The 27,832-nt window shown below is 41.3% G+C and overlaps 1 protein-coding gene across 1 annotated transcript in view; it reads right to left on the bottom strand.

Annotated features, from left to right (window-relative positions):
* BLM (BLM RecQ like helicase) overlaps nucleotides 1-27,832 on the bottom strand; it is an 88,761-nt gene that overhangs the window by 12,579 nt on the left and 48,350 nt on the right. Inside the window, exons 13-17 of the mRNA XM_081230125.1 lie at nucleotides 18,503-18,609; nucleotides 16,737-16,897; nucleotides 9,116-9,311; nucleotides 6,784-6,974; nucleotides 2,871-3,018 (exon numbers count right to left, since the gene is read on the bottom strand). Coding sequence (XP_081086251.1) covers nucleotides 2,871-3,018; nucleotides 6,784-6,974; nucleotides 9,116-9,311; nucleotides 16,737-16,897; nucleotides 18,503-18,609 — 803 coding nt within the window. The remainder of the gene's footprint in view (nucleotides 1-2,870; nucleotides 3,019-6,783; nucleotides 6,975-9,115; nucleotides 9,312-16,736; nucleotides 16,898-18,502; nucleotides 18,610-27,832) is intronic.

Here is a 27,832-nt window from a genome sequence, read left to right as displayed (position 1 = left end):
TTTCCTCCTAACCCTTACCCCGCCTCTACTTCCCCTATTAAAATGGTATATAAGCCTCAAATTCTAACTGCCCCTTTGAGTCACATTTTCTATGAACTCCCACACATACGTGATTAAATCTGTCTTTTCTCTTGCTAATGTCCCCAACAACTAAATATAACAGAGTGGAGAAAAAGTTTTTCTTCCCTAACATCACGTTACTCTTGGTATTCTTTTTTTGCGGTACTCGGGCCTCTCACTGTTGTGGCCTCTCCCATTGTGGAGCACAGGCTCCGGACGCGCAGGCTCAGCGGCCATGGCTCACGGGCCCAGCCGCTCCATGGCATGTGGGATCCTCCCGGACCAGGGCACGAACCTGTGTCCCCTGCATTAGCAGGCGGACTCTCAACCACTGCGCCACCAGGGAAGCCCTAAGTGGGCATTTTTAAGAAAAATTTTGACCACGCTGCGTGGCTTGTGGGATCTCAGCTCCCTGACCAGGGACTGAACCCAGGCCACAGCAGTGAAAACACTGAATCCTAGCCACTAGACTACCACGGAACTCACCAAGTGGGCATTTTTTTTTTTTTTTTTTTTTGTGGTACGCGGGCCTCTCACTGTTGTGGCCTCTCCCGTTGAGGAGCAACAGGCTCCGGACGTGCAGGCTCAGTGTCCATGGCTCACGGGCCTAGCTGCTGCGCAGCATGCGGGATCTTCCCGGACCGGGGCATGAACCCATATCCCCTGCATCGGCAGGCGGACTCTCAACAACTGCGCCACCAGGGAAGCCCCCAAGTGGGCATTTTAATTAAGGTTTTTTTTTTCTTTTCCATTCTGGGACATTTTCTTTTATCATTGGTTTGATAATTCCCTCTCTCTACTTTCTATTTCAAAATTTTATTTGTCAGATTTTACATCTCCTAAGAATTGATCTATATTTTGTCTCTCACATTTTCCATACAGCCTTTTGCTCAGGTCTTAAGAAAATTTTCTTGACTTTATCTTCCAACCTTTCCACTAAATTTACTTGCGTCAATCATTAAACATTTTTAACAGCTCTTTCTCTATTTTCTGTAACATTCTATTATTATTTAAGTCTTTATGAAGATACTAATCAGGAGTTTCCCCTCCCATATCTCCAAAGCTATTGCTTATTTTCTAAATTATCTCTATCCCCAGGGTCAAATACACTACTTATTTGGTCTTTCGCTTTTTTCTTTTTGGCTGCAGCTCGCGGCTCACAGGATCTTAATTCCCAGACCAGGGATCAAACCCTCGCCCCCTGCAGTGGAAGTGCAGAGTCCTAACCACTGGACCGCCAGGGAAGTCCCTTGGTCTTTCTCGTCTTTTTTTTTTAAGATTATTTATTTCTGGCTGCGTCAGGTCTTAGTTACAGTGCACGGGCTCTAGGTTCAGTGTATGGGTTTCTCTCTAGTCGTGGCACGTGGGCTCAGTAGTTGTGGTGTGTGGGCTTAGCTGCCCTGCAGCATGTGGGATCTTAGTTCCCTGACCAGGGATCGAACTGGCGTCCCCTGCATTGCAAGATGGATTCTTAACCACTGGACCACCAGGGAAGTCCCCTTGATTGTCTATTTATATTTAGTCTTTAGGGACCAGGTTAAACTTTTTAGGTGGATTTCTTGTTATTTTATATTTAGGTCTATTTCCCCCTAAATTCCTCCCCTGAATGGGGATATCTAGTTACCAGGTTTGCTGTAGGGTAGGCCCCCAAATGCCACTTAGGGGAGGCCCCCAGCTCAGCTGTCTCTCTACTCCTCAAGCAGTTTATCTTTGTTCTAGAATCAACTGCAGGCTGCTATTCCATGCAGTTCTTTTGTGAGCAGACTTTCTTTTAACCGTCCCCTCCTATTTTTGGCTCCTCTGCTTTTACTCCCACCCCCCAGGCCTCTGAGCTTCCAAGTCTGAGTCAGCCTGGTGATAATGGGGTTCTACCTGGTTGACAGCCCCTCTGCTATAACTTTCTCTACATTTATTGTGCATTGTGATTTACTGCATTTCATTCCATTTTTCAATATGCTTCCATACAGTTCGTCAAAGATTTTTAAAACCTCTAATCTGATGATGGTCTCTTTCTGGTTTTCTATGCTGTTATGGATTTAATCCTCATTTTATTTCCTTGTTACTATTTTAATGGGGCCTCAAGCGAAAAAAGAAGACAGATACTTATGCTCATGCTGCCATCCGGAACTGGAAGTCAGTCAAGGGGTAATTCTCCAGGGAAGTTATATTCCATTCACTCAGATGAAATGGTATAAACTTTATTATTTTCTTTTTTGTTTGTGGAAACTCATCTTACTGACTTACATAAATTCTATAAAAATAATTGGTAATAATTCATAAAAACTGATTTTCTTTTGTTACTCAAAAAGGTTTTGGGGCTTCCCTGGTGGCGCAGTGGTTGAGAGTCCGCCTGCCAATGCAGGGGACATGGGTTCGTGCCCCGGTCCGGTAGAATCCCGCATGCTGCGGAGCGGCTGGGCCCGTGAGCCATGGCCGCTGAGCCTGCGCGTCTGGAGCCTGTGCTCCGCAATGGGAGAGGCCGCAACAGTGAGAGGCCCGCGTACTGCAAAAAAAAAAAATAAATAAATAAAATAAATAAATAAATAAGGTTCTATTCTAAAACTCTTAGCTTCTATAAGAAAATAGAAGAGATTTTTTTCTATGTACTTGTAATGAATTCTTTAGAGGTTCAACTTCTTTTTTTTTTTTGGCTGTGCTGTGCAACTTGTGGGATCTTAGTTCCCTGACCAGGGATTGAACCTGCGCCCCCTGCAGTGGAAGTGCAGAGTTCTAACCACTGGACCACCAGGGAATTCCCTAGATGTTCCATTTTAATCGATGTAACTCAAACACTAAAACAGATGACTTACCCAAGAAAATGTCGACCAGCATATTCATAGTAAATCTCCCAGAAGGACCTACATGTTTTATATTTCTTGCTCCTTGTGATGAACTGTGTTCTTGAACAAATCTTACAATATGTTTTACATCGTCTGTCACATCTCTTGTCTTATAATCCTATGAATAAAAAGAGATTACCTTTTGCTATAATTAAGATACCGATACCTAGATCGCTACGATTTAATACTAACTGTAACAGTCCCACAATAAACCATTTCCAGACTAAAACCAAGACCAAAAACCAAGGAAGTTTCAAATGTTCATTCTTTTCTAAGTTCTTATATTAACCTTGTGTCTAGAATAATTAGCACTCTACTATATCTATTTCATTTCTGTTTCACAGACAGTTACCTGAGAGCACTCTGTGGGTAGAAATATTCTTTTTCTTTCAAAACCCTTCATACCTCTTTTGGTCACTTACTGGATGGTGACCTTTAGGGATGAAAAACATTGTCCAACCATGCAGATGTATGAGTTCTGATCTCTTTTGGGTCTTTGGTGCCATAGTCAATCCTTTTTACCATCTCCGGTCAGTTCCCTTTCTCATTTCCCTCAGTTGTCTCCAAACTCTGCCTACCATTACTATGTGGTCTTTTGCTATCGTCTATCCTAGTTCTCTAACCTAGCAATACTAAGCACCTGCAGTTCTCAAAAGCTACATCGTGCTTTTGTGCCTCTGTATATGCAGTTCCTCTACCTTCTAATCCTTGTTCAACCACCACAGTCCTGGAGACAAATAGGTTTCTTATCCTATACTAACAATTGGTAGTGATTCCGAGGCTCTACCTGGCATCATCACAAAAGAGTGCCCCATCATTCTCTCCAACATCATTCTTGCCTTAATTCTTGGTGACTAGTGTACAGAGATGATCCTCCCACACCTTGGCCTTTGGCAACTTGATCTCCTGTACTCCAGTGATCCTGTCCTCCAGATATGTCAGCCCCTCACTCCCATGCTCACACCCACTACCTAGCCTTACTAGTATCAGCAACCCTTTTGTTCTCTGACCGCTACCTCCTGCCTTTCTAACTCACGCCATCTAGTTTCTGACTCTAGCAATCCACTGGGACAGCCTATCCATTGATCCTCGTCCTCAGATGTTCAGCTTCAATTCCAGATCCGATCATTATAACATAACCTTTCATATACCTTCAACTCCCCTGCCCTTGGGTCACACTGTTTGACAAAACACATGAGATCCAGTTCTCCACCATTCCATGCCTACACCCGTGTAGCTGAACTTGGCAGGAGAAACACACACAACTATGCCGACTGTTTTCACTTTCAGTACAGGGCCACAAACCTCAAGTGGATCCTTAACGCTGCCAGGTAATCAATGACACATGCTTAGCCTATCTCTCCCCCATTCTCTTAGAATAGGAGTCAGCAAATTATGGCCCATGAGCTGTATACCTGTTTTTGTAAATCAAATTTTATTGGAACACAACTATGGAAAAATCGGTGTATTTATTGTAATTTATGTTTGCTTTTGGGCTAAAATAGCAGAATTGAGTAGTTGTGACAGAGACTGCCCACAAAGCCTGAAATGTTGGGTTGGCCAAAAAGTTCGTTTGGGTTTTTCCATGAGCTTATGGAAACCCGAATGAACTTTTTGGCCAAGCCAATATTTACCACCCTCTGGCCCTTTAAGATAGTTTGCTGACCCCGTCTTAGATGACAATTTCACACTTCCTCCTTTCTCTTCAATCCTCACTCTTGTCCTTTGAGCTGACTACCTTGCTTCCTACTTTGCTGAGGAAACAATCGGAAGAGAGCTTTCAAAACTTCCTTCACTACATCCATCCCCAGCACCTGCCCCGCATTTTCTTCTTTCTTCCTGTTATTATAGACGAACTATCCAAGCTCCTGTCTAAGCCAGCCTTTGCCCTTCTGCACTAGCTCCCAAGCCCCCTTGCTTACTCAGGAACACTGCTTCAGCAATTCTTCTCTCTCCTCACACATCAATTTCCATCCTCCGTAGGTACGTTCCTATCAGCACACAAATATATTATTTCTCCTGTCTCTTCTTGACTCCACTTCCCCTGGCAGCTATGGTTTCATTTCTCTGTTCATCCCTGAAGCAACACTTGAAAGAATTCTCCATATGCACTGCCTCCAATTTTGCCCCTCTGCACTGAAACTGGTCAAGTCCAGGTCCCATATTTCCGCGGTGCTAAACCCAACGGTGACATCTCGGTCCTTATGGTACGTGGCTCAGCAGCAGCAGGCGACTAGGGAGCGCTCCCTCCTCCCTGATGCACTCCTACGCTTAGTTGCCTTGGTCTTCCTCCTACCTCACTTGTTCTCTTTCTTGGTCTCCTTTCCTAGTTCTTCCTCTTCTCCTCAACCTCTTCAAGTCTCAGGGCTCAGTCTTTGGTTTTCTTCTCTTCTGTCTAAACTTATACCAGTGAAGATTTCATCTGCTTTCATGACTTCAAATTCAACTATATGCCAACCACTCCCAGAGTTATGGTACCACCAGCCTCTCTTCAGAATCGCTGGATCCAAGACATATCTAACTCACTACACCCCAGACCAAACCCCTGATCTTCCCTGCCAGCCTTCCCCGAACGTCTCGGCTGAGGGCTGCTCCACTCTTCCAGTTTCTCAGCCCTCCAGGCACCGTTCTGGCTGGCCTCACCTCTCCCCCTGGGCAGGCACGTGAGCTCCCTCACTACCCCTCAAAGGCACAGGCATGCCCCCCCCGTCAGGGCCTCTGGCCAATATCCGTATTTGAGAGCTGCTCAGCTAACTCCTTTCTTCAAGTCTTCGCTCAGGTCTCATCTTTGCAGTAAGACTTCCCTGGGCCACTGCATCCTGCACCCCATTCATCATTCCTGACTCCTTACACCACTGTACTTTTCATCAAAGTTCTTTCCTCTTAACATGTACTTATAATGTATGTTGTCTTTATTCAGCCTCCCTCTGCTAGAATGTAAGCTCCACAAGAGTAGGGATCTTTATATTTTGTTCAGTGATGTATCCCAAACTCCTAGAACATTGCCTATCACAGAGCAGGCATTCAACAAATATTTGTTGAATGAGTGAACTGATTAGCAATGTCTACAGAGTGGGGTGGGGTGGGTTGAGATGGCCATAAATCCACAGACTCCACCCCAAGAGAGAGTAAATCACCCTCTGCTTGGCTAGCGTTGCCTACGGTATCACAGTGATATGAACACATACATGTCTGTCTCCCCTCCTGTCTGTGAATTGGCCTATATCATGTTCATAAGTGAATCCCCAGCACCTTGCACAGATATTTCAAATAATATATCAACTGTGAAAATGCTCTGTAAACTGTGAAGTACAGTAGACATTAAAACATAGAATTACCATGATAGGTACAATACAGTACCTAACGATTGAATTTAACAACCTCCCAAAGTTATGTTTAGGACAGATGACAGCAAACTCATCCTGAAGCTACTGTCCTTACTCTTTACAGTTTTTTTAAAAACCAGTTTACAGCGTCATCTAATTGATCTGAATTCAAACACACAGTACACTAGTTATAACCCTTTTGAGAATGAAGATGTTTAAATATAATTAGAGTTGAATGTAAAATATTCTACCTGCCCATGTTGGATCTTTTTGGGTATTTACAGATTAGTGATATTTCTTAAATATCCTATAACCACCAAAACAGGTCCAGTATATATTTTTAACAGGCTTCTAGTTCTACGGATATTCCATAGAAATACTATTAAAATGTTTCTATTCCCAATTAACATGGGGAGGAAGCCATCGTCCCCTTGTTAAAATCCCTAGGGCCCACTTACTGCAATCTAACTTGTATCTAACTTTTCTAAATTAAGAGAAGAAAAAAAAAATCTTTGCAAGTTCCTTATCACAAAGAATTTAAAACTTTCTTATTTTACCTTTGTTTTACAGCAATTATCACAAGAAACATCTGGGTATTTCTTACAAAAATAAGGATTAAATCCATTTTCGCCAAAGTAAGCCAAAAGCTGTATTCTCCTGCATTCTGTTATATTTTCGCAGTAATGTACCATACTATACAAATTATTGAAGTGAGTCTCTTTCGTATGATGGTTTCCATCTTTTTCCACTAAAAGAGATGAAGAACATAGTAAACATACTTATTACAGTAGAAAAATAGAAAAGAATATCACAGAAATATTTAGAATAGGTTCATATAACTTTAAATAGTAAATGAAATAAAATTATTCATAGCATTATATATCAACATGACATGAATCTACATAATTAACTGAATATTTATGTTAATCTTCAAGATTGTAGTTTTGCAGGAATAAACATAGGTTGTCAGGAGTAGCTGAAAAAATTGTGCAACTCTTCATTATTCCCAATGATAAATATCTGAATTATATTTACTATATTTATCAGACAAGGATATACTGAACCCAGCATTCAAAGTAAGCAGAGCATGGAGCCATGGCAGTGGGCTGTGCATCTCCCTGAGTATCTGAGATCAAAGTGGTTAAGCCAGTGGTTCTGAAACTATGTACCAAGGACCCCCCAGGGCTGGGGCGGGTGCTGCAATGAACTCACAGGGGTGCAGGTGTTTTAAATTTAAGGGAAACAGCAACACCTGACATCTGTTGAACACCACACAAGCAACTAGTTGGAGGTAGTTTATGATGTGCTACTTTCCTTCTAATGACATTGTGAAGCTGAAATTTTGGCAGTTGCTATGATAAAAATAAGTACCTCCAAAAAATCAATGTGAAACAGGAAATAAGGGTGGCAGTGTCCAATCTGATTCCAAGGTCTGAGAACAACATGTACATACTTTTCATCTGTAAGCAATTGTTGTTAGTTAAAAATGAAATAAAAATTTTTTTTCTGGTTTATGAGTATTATTATTTTTTAATGGTTGCTAAGTGTTTAGCACTTAAATACTAAATTATTTGGACCTAACTTAATATAGGTTGAGCTTAAAAACACAAATGGACACACTAAGTTTAAAAGTTTCATTTTTGCACTGAGAATTATCTTGGTATAGTGCAAGGGACATGGACTTTGCAATCAGATGAACCTGGATTCCATCAGGGCTCTGCCACTTACCTAGCTCTGTATCTCATTTTCCTCTTCTGTAAAATGAGGAGAATAATAGTAGTATCTTTTAGGGTTGTTGTGAAGATTAAATGAAGTGATACACGTAAAGCATTTAACATAGCAGCAGATAATAAGTGCTAAGGAAACTTTATCATCATTATCACTACCCTTCCCCTTACTGCTGCTGCTCTTGGGGGCAAGTTACAAAACCTTTCTGAAGCTCACTTTTCTCATGGGACTATCTCAAAAGCTAGTGGTTACAAACAAATAAGGTAAACATTACTTGGCACAGAGCTTGGTAAGTGCCATTTCCCGTGCTCGGTATCTCTGCCAGAGTTCATTCAAAAGTGGTCTCAAAACAGGCAATTTTACTTATTTATCTATTAGAAGGGGACTGGTTCAATAAACATGGAATACCATACTATGGAATTCTATGTAGTCAAGCTATGTGTACTAGTTGGAGTCATAATTACACCCTAGTGTTGACTGGAAAAAAAATCAGGTCAACATATATATATTAAAAAAGCACATTTATATAATAACTGTAAATAGAGTATAACCTTTAAAAACTGTGAATCACTATGTTGTACACCTGAAATTTATATAATACTGTAAATCAACTACATCTTAGGGGAAAAAAAGCACATATAATGGAATCGCATTTATATTGTAAAAAATCTGCATTTGGGAAAGGTAAATATCAAATATAAGATATTGCATAACTCCAATGAAGAGGTAAAGGGATGAGATAGGAGAGGGCTATGTAGGGGTTTTATTTCCTAACCTGGACAGTGGTACGTGACAGTTCATTATTTTTTTCCATTTTACCTTTCTGCATGCTTGAAATATGTTATATACAAGGATGCATGCAGAAATTGGGCCTGGAAGGATACAAAGGAAATCAGTAACTGGAGTTATTTCTTAGGGCAGGACTGCATACGAGGCATGATTTGGAAATTTTTCAGTCTTCAACACATCTGTATCATTTGAATTTTACATAACAACCATGTAATACTTTTATCGTAAACATGAACTAAAATAAAACTTCCATATCTATCTAAGTGCCTCTATTTTAAGGAAAACTGGACCCAAAACACCACAACTGCAGGGGTAGATGACAATCACGAGATCGAGGAGGACAGCATGTGTCCCCGATGGAGCTCAGCTTACTTAGTATAAGCCTCTTCAGTCTGGTCACATCGTGGTAGGTATAGAAGAGCAGGCAGTGAGAGATTTCCCCATCTCTTCCAGCTCTGCCAGATTCTTGGTAGTAACCCTCCATGGATTTAGGGAGGGATGCATGGATCACAAATCGCACATCAGGTTTGTCAATCCCCATTCCAAATGCAATCGTCGCACAGATAACCTGATGTAAAAGCAAAAGCCTATTAGGCTCATAATGCATTTAAAGGAACATTTTTTCAATCAATCAATCAATTCATTTTTGGCTGCATTAGGTCTTCGTTGCTGCGCACGGGCTTTTTCTTTAGTTGCGTTGAGCAGGGGCTACTCTTCGTTGTGGTGCATGGGCTTCTCGTTGTGGTGGCTTCTCTTGTTGCGGAGCACGGGCTCTAGGCACACAGGCTTCAGTAGTTGTGGCTCAAGGGCTCTAGAGCGCAGGCTCAATAGTTGTGGTGCACGGGCTTAGTTGCAACGCGGCATGTGGGATCTTTCCGGACCAGGGCTCGAACCCGTGTCCCCTGCACTGGCAGGCGGATTCTTAACCACTGCACCACCAGGGAAGCCCTAAAGGAACATTTTAATAATAGATGCTTCTAGAAGCTTTATCTTCTATTTTACTTTAAAATGTACTCTATATAAGAGTCTAATATCTTAACTTGGTTCCATTATTTAGCATGACTAATATGAGATTTTCATATTGATAATTTGCAGTTCTATTCAGACCCAAGAAAGTAAAGAGAAGCTCCGTGTGGCAGGCACTTGCTTGTGTGATTTGGTACTATCACCAAGGGAGCCAGGATCAGCAGTAGTTGCCTCCTGATGTGTTACCACTGTTTGCTCTCGTATGTTTTTGATATGGAGGTGTGGGGGTGTGGCTCACCCAGCCATGATATCCCTGTTGCCCTGGTAACTGTGTTTCTCAGGAGCTCTGGCTGTTCCCAGGGCTTGGGCTTTTAGAGGTCACTGCTGCTAGATTTTCCAATGATTCAGGAACAGTGGCATTCTCACCAGCTCCAGGTGAAAATTTACTATCCAGTTTTCCAGTGGGAGCAAGTGATCATACACCAGCTCCTTTTATTCATCAGCTAATTTCAGAGTCAAAACTTGTGAAAATTTTATTGGAACTCGTGGGCAAAAGTCTGAGAGTTGCTTATACTAGGGGAAAAAAAAGGCTGGAGACCGTGGATCTTGGCCTATGCAAATTACTCACTGGAAGCAAGGTGATAGCTAAATTTCAGGAGCTTGATATATCAGTTTTTAGTAAAAAATCTCTTTCAAGCCTATCCATTTCAGTGGCAAATTTAGGACCTATAACCCAGCCAAAAATATTATATCTCCAGGCAAAATTACATTATACAAATAAAGCTGCAAGCCTTTTTTTACCACCTAAAAAAATGAATTGCTACTTCAAAAATAGTATTTCAAAAGCAACTGGACGATCTGGCAGCCAGACTGAGGCTAACGACATGATTTCAGTAACTGTAAGTACCACAGCTAGGAACTGCACGCCATGGATGGCAGACGGGGGTGCTCATCAACGCTGGAGATGCTGGTGGCCTGTACTTTAGGTCAGCCATCCGTCTAAATTTATGGCACTGCAATCAAAGGCGAATCTCCTTGGAAAGAGAAAGTCTACTGTAGTCTCTAGCGGTGGGAGAGCAGGTGGAGAGGCTGTAAAGCAAGGTGAGTCAGCCCACAGGCGTACAGGTTTCCAAGAAGCCTGGGTGCATCTCCCAAGGTCGGGTGAGCACAGGGCTGTGAGGGAGGCTGCAGGCTCATGAGGTGACTATGACACCAATGCCTTCTGAGACTCTTTATTTCTTATAACTGGGAACACTGGCTTTGTGCAGTTGTTAATTCCTTCTTTATTTCTGTGTTGCTTTTAAAACTTCAGGCTAGGGCTTCCCTGGTGGCGCAGTGGTTGAGAGTCTGCCTGCCGATGCAGGGGACACGGGTTCGTGCCCCGGTCCGGGAAGATCTCACGTGCCGCGGAGAGGCTAGGCCCGTGAGCCATGGCCTCTGAGCCTGCGCGTCCGGAGCCTGTGCTCCGCAACGGGAGAGGCCACGACAGCGAGAGGCCCGCGTACCGTAAAACAAAACAAAACAAACAAAAAAAACCTTCAGGCTAGGGACTTCCCTGGTGGCACAGTGGTTAAGAACCCGCCTGTCAACGCAGGGGACATGGGTACGAGCCCTGGTCCGGGAAGATCCCACATGCCGCAGAGCAACTAAGCCTGTGCGCCACAACTACTGAGCCCACGCGCCACAACTACTGAAGCCTGCACATCTAGAGCCTGTGCTCCGCAACAAGAGAAGCCACCACACCGCAACGAAGAGTAGCCCCTGCTTGCCGCAACTAGAGAAAGCCCACGCGCAGCAACGAAGACCCAATGCAGACAAAAAAGAAAAACCCAAAAAACAAAAAAAACTTCAGGCTACCATCATATCTTTGTGAAGAAAAACAACCAAGTTTTATTCTATCCCACAAATCTAGTAAGATCAAGGCTGTCCAGTTGGTTATATTATTATACCTTGACTGTGAGGATTAGCTGCTCTGAGAGCAGAAACAATTAGATTAAAAAAAAAAAAGCTCACCAATTGAAAAAACTATATATTTGATCAAAGTGTTTTATATATAAAAATATGTATACATGTATGTACGTATGTTATAGAATACACTATATATAAAGAATTAAAGAACTTTTAAAAATTGGCGTTCTTTTTAGTTTTCTATTCAATATTTTTATGGTTGAGATTACACACTTTTTTTTTTAATTTATTTATTTATTATTTTTGGCTCTTTTGGGTCTTTGTTGCTGCAATCGGGCTTTCTCTAATTGCGGCGAGAGGGGGCTACTCTTTGTTGCAGTGCGCTGGCTTCTCTTGTTGTGGAGCACAGGCTCTAGGCGCACGGGCTTCAGTGGTTGTGGCGCGTGGGCTCTAGAGCGCAGGGCTCGGTAGTTGTGGTGCACGGGCTTAGTTGCTCCGCGGCATGTGGGATCTTCCTGGACCAGGGCTCGAACCCGTGTCCCCTGCATTGGCAGGCGGATTCTTTTTTTTTTTTTTTTTTTGCGGTACGCGGGCCTCTCACTGCTGTGGCCTCTCCCATTGCGGAGCACAGGCTTCAGACACGCAGGCTCAGCGGCCATGGCTCACGGGCCCAGCCACTCCGCGGCATGTGGGATCTTCCCGGACCGGGGCACGAACCCACGTCCCCTGCATCAGCAGGCGGACTCTCAACCACTGTGCCACCAGGGAAGCCCTGGCAGGCGGATTCTTAACCACTGCACCACCAGGGAAGCCTGAGATTACACACTTTTGAATTATATTTTTCCTTACATTTATCCATCATTAACATTTGAACATTTTCATATCATTAAAAAATTCTTCATAAACCATTTTTTAATGGCAGGGATGTACCATAATGTAACCAATCATGCTCTCAGGACATTTAAGCTATTTACTATTAAAAATAACACTGATGTAAATTCCACACCCATGTTTCAGATTTGAGGCTCTTAAATATGGTCTACCACATTGTTTTCCAGAAAGGCTCTCATGAGTACTACAGGAAATCGTCTCTGACAACACTGTCCCCGACAGTTAATAAAAGTTTGCTAATACAAGAGGTAAACATGATCTCACTGTTTTAAATTTTAATTCCTTTGATTATTAGCAAAATTGAACTTAAAAAATTTGTATTTAGCCCTCTGTAGTTCCTCCTTTCCAACAGTTTCTTGATAGTCTTGCGTAATTTACTATTTGAGACTCATGTTTTTCTTCTCACATTTTTACAAGCTCTTCATTATGTTTTATTTGAGGAAGCTATAGTTCCCATTTTGCTGTTGCCTTTAATTTTTGTTTTACAGATATAGAAGTGTTTAGTTGTTTAGGTTTTTAATCATTTCTAGCAATTACTTCCTTTTGGGCTGTTTTTAAGCTTAGGTTCTCTTTCACTCAGCGTGCATACATTTAAAAATATCTGTACCTTTATTTACCTATAATTAACTTTGATATGAGGACTCAGAACAATTCTCCCCATCAGGTAACCAGTACCACTAGTTGAATAATCTTCCTTTCCTAATTAATTTTAAATGCCTTCCTTATCATATATTGTTTTTACCTGTTTTCCAGTCGATTTCTGGATTTCTGTTCCATTGATCTTTAACGTATTGCAAAGCCAGTGTTCGTGTGTTATTATTTTCTTGCCAAATTCTTTTGATTATTTTCACTTGAATATTCTTCCAGGCAAACTTTGGGAAAAGTTTATCAAAGGAAGAACACACTGCAATTTTGATCAGCTACATATTAATTTGGGAAGAATGCCTTCTACAGTTATGTCAGTGAAAATAAACCAGCATTTTACATATTTGAAAAACCTTTCTATTGTTTCCGACATCAATGACAATGAGCTGGCGTGAAAGTCTTCAGTCCCAGCCTTCCCTCTTCTGATTCTGGAGATAGTTCACTTCTGTTTTTTTAATTTAGTGTAACTGTCTCAGGCATGTCTATTACTCGTTCTTTTTTTTAATTTTAATTTAATTTATTGATTGATTGATTTTTGGCTGCGTTGGGTCTTCGTTGCCGTGCATAGGCTTTCTCTAGTTGCAGCGAGCGAGGTCTACACTTCATTGCGGTGCGTGGGTTTCTCATTGCAGTGGCTTCTCTTGTTGTGGAGCATGGGCTCTAGGCACGCGGGCTTCAGTAGTTGTAGCACGTGGGCTCTGTAGTTGTGGCTCGCGGGCTCTAGAGCGCAGGCTCGCTATTTGTGGCACACGGGCTTAGCTGCTCCGCGGCATGTGGGATATTCCTGGACCAGGGATCGAACCCGTGTCCCCTGCACTGGCAGGCGGATTCTTAACCACTGTGCCACCAGGGAAGTCCCTCTCGTTCTTTGTTGAGTAACCTATTTCTTTATCGTCATGAATACAATTTCTTATAACTGTAAATCAAACAAAATGTTCTGAACTATGTCTACATGTAAGTTTTTCCCCAGTGATCTTGAGATAACTCTTAAATTTGTTATATATTTGTTATGTATTTATTTATAATACATTTGACTACTCTATTGATCTCAACTATCCCTATTTCTTTTTTGGGTATACTTATTATTCTTAGGCTGAACCCCTACTCTCTCAGCTACCAATAATTTTTTTGTTTTTTTCCATTAAATTTTCATGTTTTTTTTCCCTTCACATTCTCAAGTTATTCACTACATCACTGATTCAAATGCCTGCATGGAATTGAACCGTTTGTGTTTTGATATATAATTCTATTTGTTTTGTTTTTCTTGTATTTTCTTATCTGGATAAACTGACTTTTTATTTATCCCTTCATCTCAGCCTCTTCATAACATCTTCTTATGGCAAACTGTTTCTAGTTCATATAAGTCAAGTCTTCTTAAATCTTTCTGAGGATATTAAGCCGATATCCTCTAAGATTTCCTTTTGTTTTCCCTCAGGAAATAATTTTGGGAGATACTTTTCCTTCTGAATCTTCACGGTAATGATTTCTTTTTTTGTGCGCTGAAAACTTCATAGGCTACAAAAAAATTATTAGTCATTCTCCTCAAATTCATCCTTGTATGTAGAGAGATCTATCTAAGTTTCATATTTGCCACAGTATGGGATGCCCTAGAATGTTCTTGCTTCCTTCTTGATCTACATGGGTGATAAATTTATCCTCTCAGAAGCAGATGCTCAACATCATTAGTTATTAGGGAATGCAAACAAAAATCACGAGATACCACTTTACATACACTAGGATGGATATAGTAAAAAAAGACAGTAATAAGTGTTGGTGAGATGGAGACACTGGAAGCTCATACATTGCTGGTAGGAATGCAAAATTTTGTAGCTGCTTTGCAAAACAGTTTGGCAGTTCCTCAAAAAGTTAAACAGAGTTTCCATATGACTGAGCAATTCCAATCTTCCATCTACCCAAGAGAACTGAAAACAAGTTCACACAAAAACCTGTACAGAAATGTTCACAGACGCATTATTCACAATAGTCAAAAAGCGGATACAGGGACTTCCCTGGTGGCGCAGTGGTTTAGACTCCGTCTGCCAATGCAGGGGACACGGGTTCGAGCCCTGGTCTGGGAAGATCCCACATGCTGCAGAGCAACTAAGCCAGCGTGCTACAACTACTGAACCTGCACTCTAGAGCCCGTGAGCCACAGCTACTGAACCCGCGCGCCCAGAGCCTGTGCTCCACAGCAAGAGAAGCCACTGCAATAAGAAGCCCGCGCACTGCAACGAAGAGTAGCCCCCGCTCGCTGCAACTAGAGAAAGCCCGCATGCAGCAACAAAGACCCAAAGCAGAAAAAAAAAAAAAAAAAAAAGCGGATACAACCCAAATGTCTACCAACTGATGAATGGATAACAAACTGTGGTACTTCCATACAATGGAATATTATCCAGCCACAAAAAAGAGTGACATACTGATACATGCTACAATATGGATAAATCTTGAAAACATGCTAATAAGTAAGAGAAATCAGTCACAGAAGAACACATATTGTATGATTCCATTTATATGAAATGTCCAGAATAGGAAACTCTATAGAGACAGATTAGTAGTAGTTAATAGATTAGTGGTTGCCAAGGACTGGGTGTTAGGGGAGTGAGAAGTGACTGCTAGTAGATATGGGGTTTCTTTCTGGGATGATGAAATGTTCTGGAATCAGACAGTGGTGATGGTTGCACGACCTTGTGAATGTACTAAACTCCACTGACTTGTAAACTTTGGAAGGGGGAATTGTATGGTATGTGAATTACATCTCAATAAAAAGTTTTTTTGATTTAAGAAAGAAAAAGCAGGGCTTCCCTGGTGGCGCAGTGGTTGAGAGTCCGCCTGCCGATTCAGGGGACACGGGTTCGTGCCCCAGTCCGGGAAGATCCCACATGCCACGGAGCGGCTGGGCTCATGAGCCATGGCCGCTGAGCCTGCGCGTCCGGAGCCTGCGCGTCCGGAGCCTGTGCTCCGAAACGGGAGAGGCCACAACGGTGAGAGGCCCGCGTACCGCAAAAAAAAAAAAAAAAAAAAAAAAAAAGAAAGAAAAAGCAGTTTCCCTGGTGGCGCAGTGGTTAAGAATCCACCTGCCAATGCAGGGGACATGGGTTCGAGCCCTGGTCCAGGAAGATCCCACATGCCGCGGAGCAACTAAGCCCGTGCACCACAACTACTGAGCCTGCAGTCTACAGCCCATGAGCCACGACTACTGAGCCTGTGCGCCACAACTACTGAGCTCATGTGCCACAACTACTGAAGCCCGTGCACCTAGAGCCCATGCTCCACAACAAGAGAAGCCACTGCAGTGAGAAGCCCAAGCACCGCAACGAAGAGTAGCCTCTGCTCACCACAACTAGAGAAAGCCTGCATGCAGCAATGAAGACCCAATGCAGCCAAAAACAAACAAACAAATAAATAAATTTTAAAAAAAGAAAGAAAAAGCAATTTTAGATGTCTCAAAAAAACATCAGTTTTTAAATCTGCCTTATTTTGATGTTTACTACCTTTACGGTGAAAACAATTTTCATCCTACGTGTATGAGGTGGCTTATATACTATAAAATATTGTTTCCTTTGTTTATTTTTTAAAATGTTACCTGGCAGCCATCCTGATTAATCCACTTGTGCTGTACCTCATCTCTGGCAGAGTCACTGAGGCCAGCATGATACGCCAGAGCAGCGAGACCATCTTTTTGTAATGTGTCAGCCACTGTGTCACATTCTCGCCTGGAGAGGCAGTAAATTATCCCTGAGTCATCTGCCAAGAAACCAAAACAGTATTGTGAAACGAGGATTTTTAACATAAATAACACAACCTACGTTATGTTCTCAGAAGTATCTGAATTGTAAACAGAGGTATAGTTTTCTCACAGCAGAGGAAAACCACATAGGTAGAATAAGTCAAGCAACGGATCGCGTGCACTGGAAATGACAAGATTTAACCTTTAATCCTGTCCCTCCAAATAACTCCTTAGGTAGACTTGGAGGAACCCTGGGCTCTGTTTCACACTTGCTATAAAATGGAAAGGCACTCTTACACAAACTTTGTAGAAAGCATATGGCAATACCTATCAAGAGCCTTAGAAATGCTCCTACCTTTTGATTCAGTTTCTTTCTAGGAAATAAAGTGATCCAAGGACTTATTATATAAGAAGTTTTGTTTATAATTTTTAAAATTAGAAAAATCTTAAGGGCCAGCATTAGGACAATAATTAAGAAAGGAATTTATAAACTAAAACATATTGCAACTATTCAGTGTTTTATAAGTTTTTAAAATGACATGAGAAAATGTTCAAAATATAAAACAGGGTAAGGTTAGAAACACAGTAGATACAGTATGCTAATGGAAAGAAAAATGCATACAAAACTTATTGGAAGGAAATAAACCAAAATGGTAACAGTGACTTGTCCTATGGTGAGCCTTGTCTTTTTTCTTTTTTGCGGTATGCGGGCCTCTCACTGTTGTGGCCTCTCCCGTTGCGGAGCACAGGCTCCGGGCGCGCAGGCTCAGAGGCCATGGCTCACGGGCCTAGCCGCTCCGCGGCATGTGGGATCTTCCCGGACCGGGGCACGAACCCGTGTCCCCTGAATCGGCAGGCGGAGTCTTAACCACTGCGCCACCTGGGAAGCCCGAGGCTTGTCTTTTGATTCTTTCTTTTTTTGTTGTTGCTTTCTAAATTCTCTTCACTATATTTATTGCTGTTTGTATGTATGTTATTTTTAAAATCAAAAAATAGAAGGTATTAAGGAAAAAGTCATCTCTCTGTGGCAGAGCCAAAGATACAGATACACACACAAGCTATTATTTATATTAGGTGCCTGGGAGAGGGGGGACTGGAAAAGGAAATTACTGACTTCTTCTTGGTCTATCTCTGCATTGTTTGATTTATTCAAACAAATACGTATACTAATTAAAGAAAATGAAATAGAGATGTTTAACAAAAAAATTCTCCATGGAAAAGTAGAAAAGAGGTTACATGGAAAACTACCATGAATTTCAGAATCTCATTTTAGTTAACATAACTCAAAGGCAGACACACTTGGGAGAAGGCACTAAAACAGAGCTGTGTAATTCATTAACTGATAGAAGCCAGAGGAAAGACAGTGAAACCATGAATTACAATACAGGTGTGTAGGAGGGAGTATTTAATATACTTTTTGTTAGGGTTTATTGTTAACAAGCCAAATGAGATTTTATAATTTCCAGAATTGAGAGAGTTGCAATATTTTGCTCTGCGAATAGCAAGTTAGTGCTGTCATAATGAGAAAAGAAAAGTTTAATATGCAATTTTATATATTCAATTGTGGTACTAAAAAGACATTTATTACTTCTAGACATGATTTATCACATGGCTGTACTCACGTGGGTGATGCTTTCTGATCCATTCTAAGCAATCAAATGCCACCTTTTTTGGTTTTTTGGGTAACACGTAGTATTTTAGATTATGTCTGTTGAAGCTCATGCTAAACCTAAAAGAAGTCGCAAACATAAAATTTTGTTATTATGAGAAAATAGTTTTAGCCATCTTCAAAAATTAAATGCTGATTTTCCACCATGCAAACCTAATTATCAAGTTGTCTTAAGTTGAATATAGCTACTGGCAGCTTACATGATAAAACACAGATGGAAGTTAGGTTAAGGATTAAGAATGGTGATAAGGAGGCAATGTCTACGGGACTAGTTAACAAAGAATCAGAAGGAATGCAGAAGAGAAAAACCTGTAGAAAAGACAGGACCCTAGTCTCCAAGATGAGGTGGATTAAAAGCAGAGATGGCTAAAACGTTATTTAAAAGATTAAGAAAATCATAGAGAAAAAATACATAACTTTTAGGCCACCAACGCCCCCAAATTTTGACTGTGTACAGAAGAGTGAGGAATTGGTTGCAGGGCTGTAGGAGCTCAAGCCTGCAGACCCTGATCACTGTACTTTGGCTGTGCGCCCAAGGGGAGCGTGGCTGACTCTGACACAGATGTGCTCCTCTTTCTCTGGCCTTTTGCTCTTGGTCCCACACTTCCTCCTACTTCTTTTTTTTTTTTGCGGTACGCGGGCCTCTCACTGTTGTGGCCTCTTCCGTTGCGGAGCAACAGGCTCCGACGCGCAGGTTCAGCGGCCACGGCTCACGGGCCCAGCCGCTCCGCGGCATGTAGGATCCTCCCGGACCGGGGCACAAACCTGCGTCCCCTGCATCGGCAGGCGGACTCTCAACCACTGCGCCACCAGGGAAACCCCCTCCCACTTCTTTAGTGAGCTCTTCCTCTCCATTATCTCCTTTCTTGTGCTTCAGTCTCTTCTGTGAACTCTTCCCTTTTATCTCTGCATATGTTCTAGGACCCCCAATCCTAAAACCAACAAAAGCTTCTCTTGACCCTATGTACATTCCACCATAGTTTGCATCCCTCCTTGTTCTTTCCCTCCAAAGGCAAGTTTCTAAAAAGACTCATGCCCCCAACCAACCAACCATACATCCAATTTCAACTCTCATCATTTCCATTCTGGCTTTTGCCATTACCATTCTACCAAAATTGTTTCAGCAAAGCTTTTATTTTATTTACTTATTTTGTGGCCGCACCATGCGGCATGCGGGATCCTAGTTCCCCGACCAGGGATGGAATCCGCCCCCCTCGCGGTGGAAGTGCACAGACTTAATCACTGGACCACCAGGGAAATCCTATCAAAGCTTTTAAAAACTGAAGGGTAAGGGAATTGTTACAGGGCCCTTGGCCCTGACGACACCCTCCAGCTGCGCCAGGTTCCAACATTGCCACAGGAAGGAGAGAGAACACTATCTAATGAGTTAAAGTTACAGCACAAAGACATCTCAGTGCCTGGGTGGACGGAAGGAAACAAAGAGACCATGAACAGCAATAACCTGTGGTAAGGAGGTTGCCTCTAGACAGGGGGTGGGGATCAGAGGGAGGAAAGATGGAGAATAAGACCACTGCCTTTCTGTCTTTGTATCTAAGTCCGAGCTAGATGGGTCCAGGTTTTGTTGCCATTGATAAGACAAGCATTTCATTTTAGGACTAAAGAACGCAACACTTCACATATGGAGGGCAGTAGTCGTGTTCCTGAAGGGGCTGCAATACAGATAAGAAGGCCATGCAGTAGGCAGTGGTAATCTTTCAACTGAGTTTGGTGCGCGCACTTGTCTGTAAGTTAGTTACTTACTTATTTATTTATGGCTGCGTTGGGTCTTCGTTGCTGCGCGTGGGCTTTCTCTAGTTGCGGCGAGCGGGGGCTACTCTTTGTTGCAGTACGTGGGCTTCTCATTGTGGTGGCTTCTCTTGTTGTGGAGCACGGGCTCTAGGCGTGTGGGCTTCAGTAGTTGTGGCACGTGGGCTCAGTAGTTGTGGCTCACGGGCTCTAGAGTGCAGGCTCAATAGCTGTGGCTCGCGGGCTTAGTTGCTCCGTGGCATGTGGGATCTTCCCGGACCAGGGCTCGAACCTGTGTCCCCTGCACTGGCAGGCAGATTCTTAACCACTGCGTCACCAGGGAAGCCCCACGCACGCTGGTCTTTTGTCAGACCTCATTCTCTTACCTCTCCACATTGTTGGCTATCCTTACCGAAAACTCTATTAGTGCTCACACCCGTGGGGTTTCTCCCCCTTACCTCTCTGATTTCTTCCTCTCCATCTCTCCTTTTCTTGCTTACTCCTTAAGTGAGGATCACCACCCAAAATGCTTGGCTCTTCTTTCTTCTTCCCCTATATTACCTTCTTCAGGGATCTCACTCTCACTGCTTTAAACAGCACCAAATATCATTCCTGTGAGTCCCAACTTGCACCGCCAGCTCAGGCCTCTTTTCAGAGTTCTAAACCACAGTCCAACTTCTTTCAGGTCAGTGGTCTAAAGTTGGGGTGTGCATACCCCTAGGGTTCACAAAGACTTTCCAAAGGTACGTGAGCAAAGACAATTTTAAAGGAATCAATTTCCAGATCCTCTGTTTTCACTTATGAATTTCCCCCTAAAAGATGGATCTGAGACTGCCTGTAGTCAGGACTCCCAGCTTGTTACTCCTACCCCATTTTTTCCTTTTACAATTGTCTCTCACTTTTGGAAAACAAACAAATTTTACTTTTCACCCATTCTCAACTTTACCACTGTGCATTGTTTTGGACATAAAAACCTCCAGTACACCAAACAAAACAAATTGAAATATAGTATGGGTGTAGATGAAACTTTCTCTAATCCAAATACCAGAAACTCTTGGTAGGGCTTCATGTCTCTAACTGTTTTACATTATTTCTGTTAAGAGTAAAGTATAACATCAGGAATAAAGTATTTTGGCCTTTATTGGGGTGTTCTGATTTCAGATATAGTGAGAGTAAGGTGGTGGGAGAGAAGATGATTCTCACTTTATGAAGTTGCTTCTTTCATTCCTATTGTCATAGAACGCATTACTCTGAGAGTCTTGTGAGACTACTGTTAAACAATACTTTGAAACCAGCCCTCATTTAGGGCTTCCCTGGTGGTGCAGTGGTTAAGAATCCACCTGCCAGTGCAGGGGACACGGGTTCGAGTCCTAGTCTGGGAAGATCCCACATACCGCGGAGCAACTAAGCCCACGCACCACAACTACTGAGCCTGCACTCTAGAGCCTGCGAGCCACAACTACTGAGCCCGTGTACCACAACTACTGAAGCCCGCATGCCTAGAGCCTGTGCTCCGCGACAAGAGAAGCCACCACAGTGAGAACCCCGTACACTGCAACAAAGAGTAGCCCCTGCTCGCTGCAACTACAGAGAGCCCACGTGCAGCAACGAAGACCCAACGCAGCCAAAAATAAATAAATAAATAAATGTTTAAAAATATCCATTAAAAAAAAAAAGATATCGGGCTTCCCTGGTGGCGCAGTGGTTGAAAGTCCGCCTGCCGGTGCAGGGGACACGGGTTCGTGCCCTGGTCCGGGGGAATCCCACATGCCGTGGAGCGGCTGGGCCCGTGAGCCATGGCCGCTGGGCCTGCATGTCCAGAGCCTGTGCTCCGCAGCGGGAGAGGCCACAGTGGTGAGAGGCCCGCGTACCGCAAAAAAAAAAAAAAAAAAAAAAAAAAAGATATCATTTATATGTACAAAACACTCAGAGATCTTTTAGTGCTTGAAATGGCAGAAGAATGTGTAGCAGGTTGTGGCAAAAAAGACGGTAGATAAAGGACTTGAAATGCCCATAGACTCTTTTGATTGCTCTGTTAATCATTTACAACCACTGCCACAGCAAAGGAAACTGCAGTCCTGATAAAATTAAGGCATAAAAAGAATTGCCCAGGAATACAAATGATGTAGATATTCTTGAAACTTATTTGCTTTGATTTGGGCTTAAGTTGGGAATGGTGCATGAGTCTCCCTACCAATAGGAATGCTGAAATGATTATACACAAGAATGGCTTTACTGCTCTTCCCTACATTTTACACTACACTTTAATTTCAGAACCATGTTTTATACACTAAAAAAAAAAAAAGCTTTGGGTCAAAAAAAGAGAGACAACAGCAAGTGCTGGTGGAATCAGAACCCACTATACCACTGGTGGGAATGTAAAATGGTGCAGCCACTTTGGGAAACAGTCTGGCAGTTCCTCAAAGGGTTAAAAATAGTTACCATACGACCCAACAATTCCACTCCTGGGTATATACCCAAGTGAAATGAAAATACAGGTACACACAAAACCTTTTGTTTGTGAATGTTCATATGCAGTTCAAACCCATGTTGCTCAAGGGTCCACTGTATTCGCACAGTTTGTTATAATGAGAAAGTTAACAGTCTCTTAGAGCTCATTACATATAATATATCTTACTTGGCCTGTTGGAAAATGGGATGTTTGGAATTAACAGATATTCTAGTTAGGGAGAGTTCACATCAATTGATGAATGGATAAATAAAATGTGGAATGCCTATTCAATGGAAGATTATTCAGCCATAAAAAGGAATGAAGTTCTGATATGTGTTACAACACGGATGACCCTTGAACACAGGTTAAGTGAAAGAAGACGGGCACAAATGAGAGAATGGGGAGTGACTGCTGAGTACTAGGTTTCTTCTTGGGGTGATGAAAATGTTCTAAACTTAGATTCGGGGGATGGTTGCACAACTCTGAAAATACAAACAAACGCACTAAATTCTAACCTTTAAATGGGTGAATTTTGTGGTGTGTCAATTATATCTCAATATTTTATTTTCTAAAAAAGCTTTGGATTCCAAAATATCTTCACGAAGGGAGTACTGATGTTGCCATTAAAATGGTAAATATTATTAGGTCCAGGGTGTCAAACTCATGTCATTTTAAGTGATGTGTCAGGAAATGGAATCAATTTGCGCTCAGCTCTTGTTGCTCTTGGAACTGAGGCACTGTCATGAGGATACGCGCTAAGTAGTTTATGTGAACTGAAAAACAAAGTTAGAATTTTTTTTTTATATGTAAGAAAGTAAGTTTGGCCAATTGGTTTGGCAATGACAACTGGCTTTGCCAGTTAAGTTATATGGTAGTCATGTGCCATTGTTTGAATAGTTTTGACAAAACTCTTATTTAAAAGCATGTCAGGGACCTCCCTGGTGGTCTAGTGGTTAAGAATCCACCTTCCAATGCAGGGGACGCGGGTTCGATCCCTGGTTGGGGAACTAAGATCCCACATGCTGCCGGGCAACTAAACCCACGTGCTACAACTACTGAGCACGCGGGTCACAACTAGAGAGCCCATGTGCCACAACTACAGAGCCCACACGCCCTGGAGCCTGTGTGCCACAACTACTGAGCCCATGTGTCACAACTAGAGAGAAGCCCGCACCGTGCAACTATGAGCCTGCTCACTGCAGCGGAGGATCCAGCATGCCGTAACGAAGATCCAAGTAACAGAAACTAAGAACTGATGCAGCCAAAAATAAAAGAAATAAATATTAAAAAAAAAAAAAAGTTGAGGACTAGGAAAGCATATTAGGAGTCCCTCCACACAGCAGAGAAGACAGATAAGCTCTTTGAGGGACTGGTATAAAGAAAGTTATTAAAAAAAAAGAAAAGCATATCACTTGATTAAAAATATATGTCAAAAATATACTAGGAAAGGTGTACTGAAACTAACAGTATTTTGATTTCCCCAACTCCTTCAAATATACTGGACACAAGATTCACCTAAGTGAAAGAGTAACACAAATACTTAATAGTCATTAGAAAAGTTTTGGTAAAGCATTTTTATTAGTGTATGTTTCCCAGAAAAAGTAAAGTGAGTAACTAATGATCTGACTTATTTTGTCAGTCAGATGGTTTTCAATTCTTCGCTTTTCACAAAATTTGCAGGACTCAATTGAGATGTCAGCTGACAGATCATTAAAAATAATTTTTGATGACAAATCATCATATAATTTTGGCATTTACATCAGAAGGAATTCAAATAATTGAGAGTTAATACTGTAATAAAATGTTTTCCATTCCTATCTACATGTTTATGTGAGCAACATTTCTCAATGCTATAAAATATACCTATAAAAATAAGAAATATGAACAGACTTGATTCATCCATAGATATATGTACTAATTGGGAAAAAGTCCTATCTCATTAAGTTACACATTCCCCATCAAAATTTATACTTAAGAATTATTTTCAAAAATATTTAAGCTATTCTGATCAGTCAGGTACTACTAATGATTATATATAATTCAATTAGGACAAAAATTTTGGTATAGGAAATTTAAAAATAATTTATATACATATTTTTCTTGCAGGTAAATATGACAGAGTAAGCAACAGGCTTCATGCATAAAAATAGGATAAAATTAGGATAAAATTCTGTAGGGAAACTGAAAGAGAAATATGAGTTTGAAAAGAAAAGGGGAAATTTAAAAACCTGTTAAAGAGTTAAAATTTTTATTATGTCTTCTATAAGTGGGAGATAGTAGGTACAGAATTGCTATATTATGTTTATAGTCTACTGGATACATTTAAAAGAGCTAAGTAACAATTTTCCTTAAAAATGTTATTTACAACAGACCACTATTCTCTTTATTTAAACTCATGTTGAGGAATTCCCTGGTGGTCCAGTGGTTAGGACTCTGTGCTTTCACTGCCGAGGGGCTGGGTTCAATCCCTGGTTGGGGAACTCCCTCAAAAAACCAAACCAAAACAACAAAAAACAAAAAAAGTCATGTTGAAAAATTTTAGATGTCAGGTTTAGAAATGTACAAGGGGCACAATTTTCCAAAATTCTTTTAAGTCTCATTGATTCAACTCTGCTTTCTCTCTGGATTCTGTCCCCTCCTTCCGCTTCTGGTGTTGCCAATCTCTCTCCTAGATGGCTACAACTGGGTTCCTAAAGGGCCACCCTACCTCTCATCTCTTGTTCCTCCACTCCACCTTCTGTTCCACTGTCAGGGTTATCATTCAACCATACAGTTCAGATCAAGCCACCTCCCAGGCCAAAATGCCTACATAAGAAAGTCCAAACACTTTACCATCATGATATGCAAGACCCTCCAGATCTGGTCTCAAGCCACCTTTCTAGGGTCATCCCTTTATATTTCTCTTCTTATCCAATGGATTATCCACCATTCCTTGGGCCTGACCTGTAATTTCATGCCAGAAACTTCAGCCCTGAATTCTCACTCTTCACCTGTTAAAATGCCATTCACCTTCCACTTCATACCCACTAGGATGAGTATAATCAAAAAGATACAGTAACAAGCGTTGGTGTGGATGTGGAGAAATTGCAACCCTCATATACTACAGAAAGTGAAATGGTGCAGCTGCTTTGGAAAATAATCGGGAAGCTCTTTAAAAGATTAAATGTAGAGTTACCATATGACCCAACAATTCTACTCCTAGGTATATGCCTAAGAGAAATAAAAACATACATCCACATGACAATTTGTATACAAATGCTCACAGAAGCATTATTAATAACAGCCAAAGAATGGAAGCAACTCAAATATCCATTACATGATGAATGGATAAATAAAACAGAATATACATACAATAAAAAAAGATGAAATACCAATATGTGTTACAACATGGATGGACCTTGAAAATGTTATGCTAAGTGAAAGAGGCCAATCACAAAAGGCCACATAATATATGATTCTATTTACATGAAATGTCCAGAATAGGCAAAAATCTATGGACACAGAAAGTAATTAGTGATTGCCTAGGGTTGGGGCGATAGGGAATAGTGGGAATTGACTGCTAATGGGTATGGAGTTTCTTTTCAGTGAGACGAAAATGTTCTAAAATTAGGTAGTGGTGGGGTTGCACAGCCCTGTGAATAAACGAAAAATAAAGCAAAGCATCAATCCATAGAACTGCATACTTTAAATAGGCGAATTTTAAGGTATGTAATTTATATCTCAGTACAGCCATTTAAAACTTTAAAAAGACCATTGTTCCTACAAAGTCCACTTCCTTTATAAAACCCTACCTGACCCCTCCTCGTAACAGTTAGTTGTTACTTTGGGTTACAGTCAATCTTGCCTTCCAAGTTCCAGCAGTCAATTTACATCTCTAATCACCACTTACTTCATTCTGCATTTGGTACAGTATTTAAAGGGTTCTGAAAGCAGACTGTTTGGGTTTAAGTCCTCCAATACTTGCTAGGTGTATGACTTTGTTCAAGCTGTTTAATTTCTCTGTGTTTCAGTTTCCTCATCTGTAAAGTGAGGGAAATAGGAATACTGACCTCATAAGACTTTTGTGTGGATAAATGAGTCAATATACATAAAATGCCAAGAACAGTGCCTGGCACATGTATAGGCTAGATATGTAAATGTTAGCTATTATTGTCGTATTATAGTATTATTGTTGTATTTACTGTCTAAATGTCTTATCTCTTTTCTCTTTCTCAGTTCGTATTTTAAGGCCCTAAGGAAAAGGAATAAAGTTAATCTATTTTATTTATTTCCATCCTCATATTTCCCAAAGATGAAGAATATTATCACAGACTGGCAGTAGGAGAGAAGCATGGGGGCCATGGCTTCAACCCTAGGGACACATGCCTTCACCAGGGCCATGACATGGCAGCAGTTGGGAAATTTAATCCAAACAAGAGGCCTATGGGCAGAAAAGAAGATCAGGAAAAAAAATGTAACAGAAAGTGTTTGTTAAAATCTTTTACTTCCACTCAGGGATTTAAATTCTCCCAAATATAGAAGTAACAAATATATTAAGGAGTCAACAGACCTGCCCAAATTTTCATATTTTACCCACATTTACCAAAACTCCTCCATATGTTTCATTTATTCATTCTTACTGAGTGCCAAATATGCACAGGACACCACATGCTAGACTCAGGAAATGTACAATCTATTACTTTTCCAAGCAGGCCTCCCCCGCACATCACTAGGAAAAGATATTAAACCTGTATGTGCAATGTTTACTCAAACAAAAATGACAAATTCTACACTCTCAAAAGGTTATTCAAAAGGTGAATTGAATTTATATCACTTCTTTTAACTATGGGCATTTGGCAATTAATATTACTGATCTAAAAGAATAGTAGATTGCATCTGGCATAAACTGATGGAAAAAAGCTAAAAACACTGCCTATTTAAAAAAAAGCTTTTATAGATCAATGGAGTACGTGTAGAAGCAAATTTCTAGCACGTGGGTTCTTCACTAGAACCTGAAGACACCTTAAATATAATATTGTAATGTAAATCAATTATGGAAGAAAATATCTTTTTCCCCAAAATTTTATACAAACACTCCTCTGCAAG

This window comes from Mesoplodon bidens, assembly GCF_964165515.1.
Source record: "Mesoplodon bidens genome assembly, chromosome: 3".
Classification (NCBI taxonomy): Eukaryota; Metazoa; Chordata; class Mammalia; order Artiodactyla; family Ziphiidae; genus Mesoplodon; species Mesoplodon bidens.
This window is presented reverse-complemented; position numbering and strand designations above follow the sequence as displayed.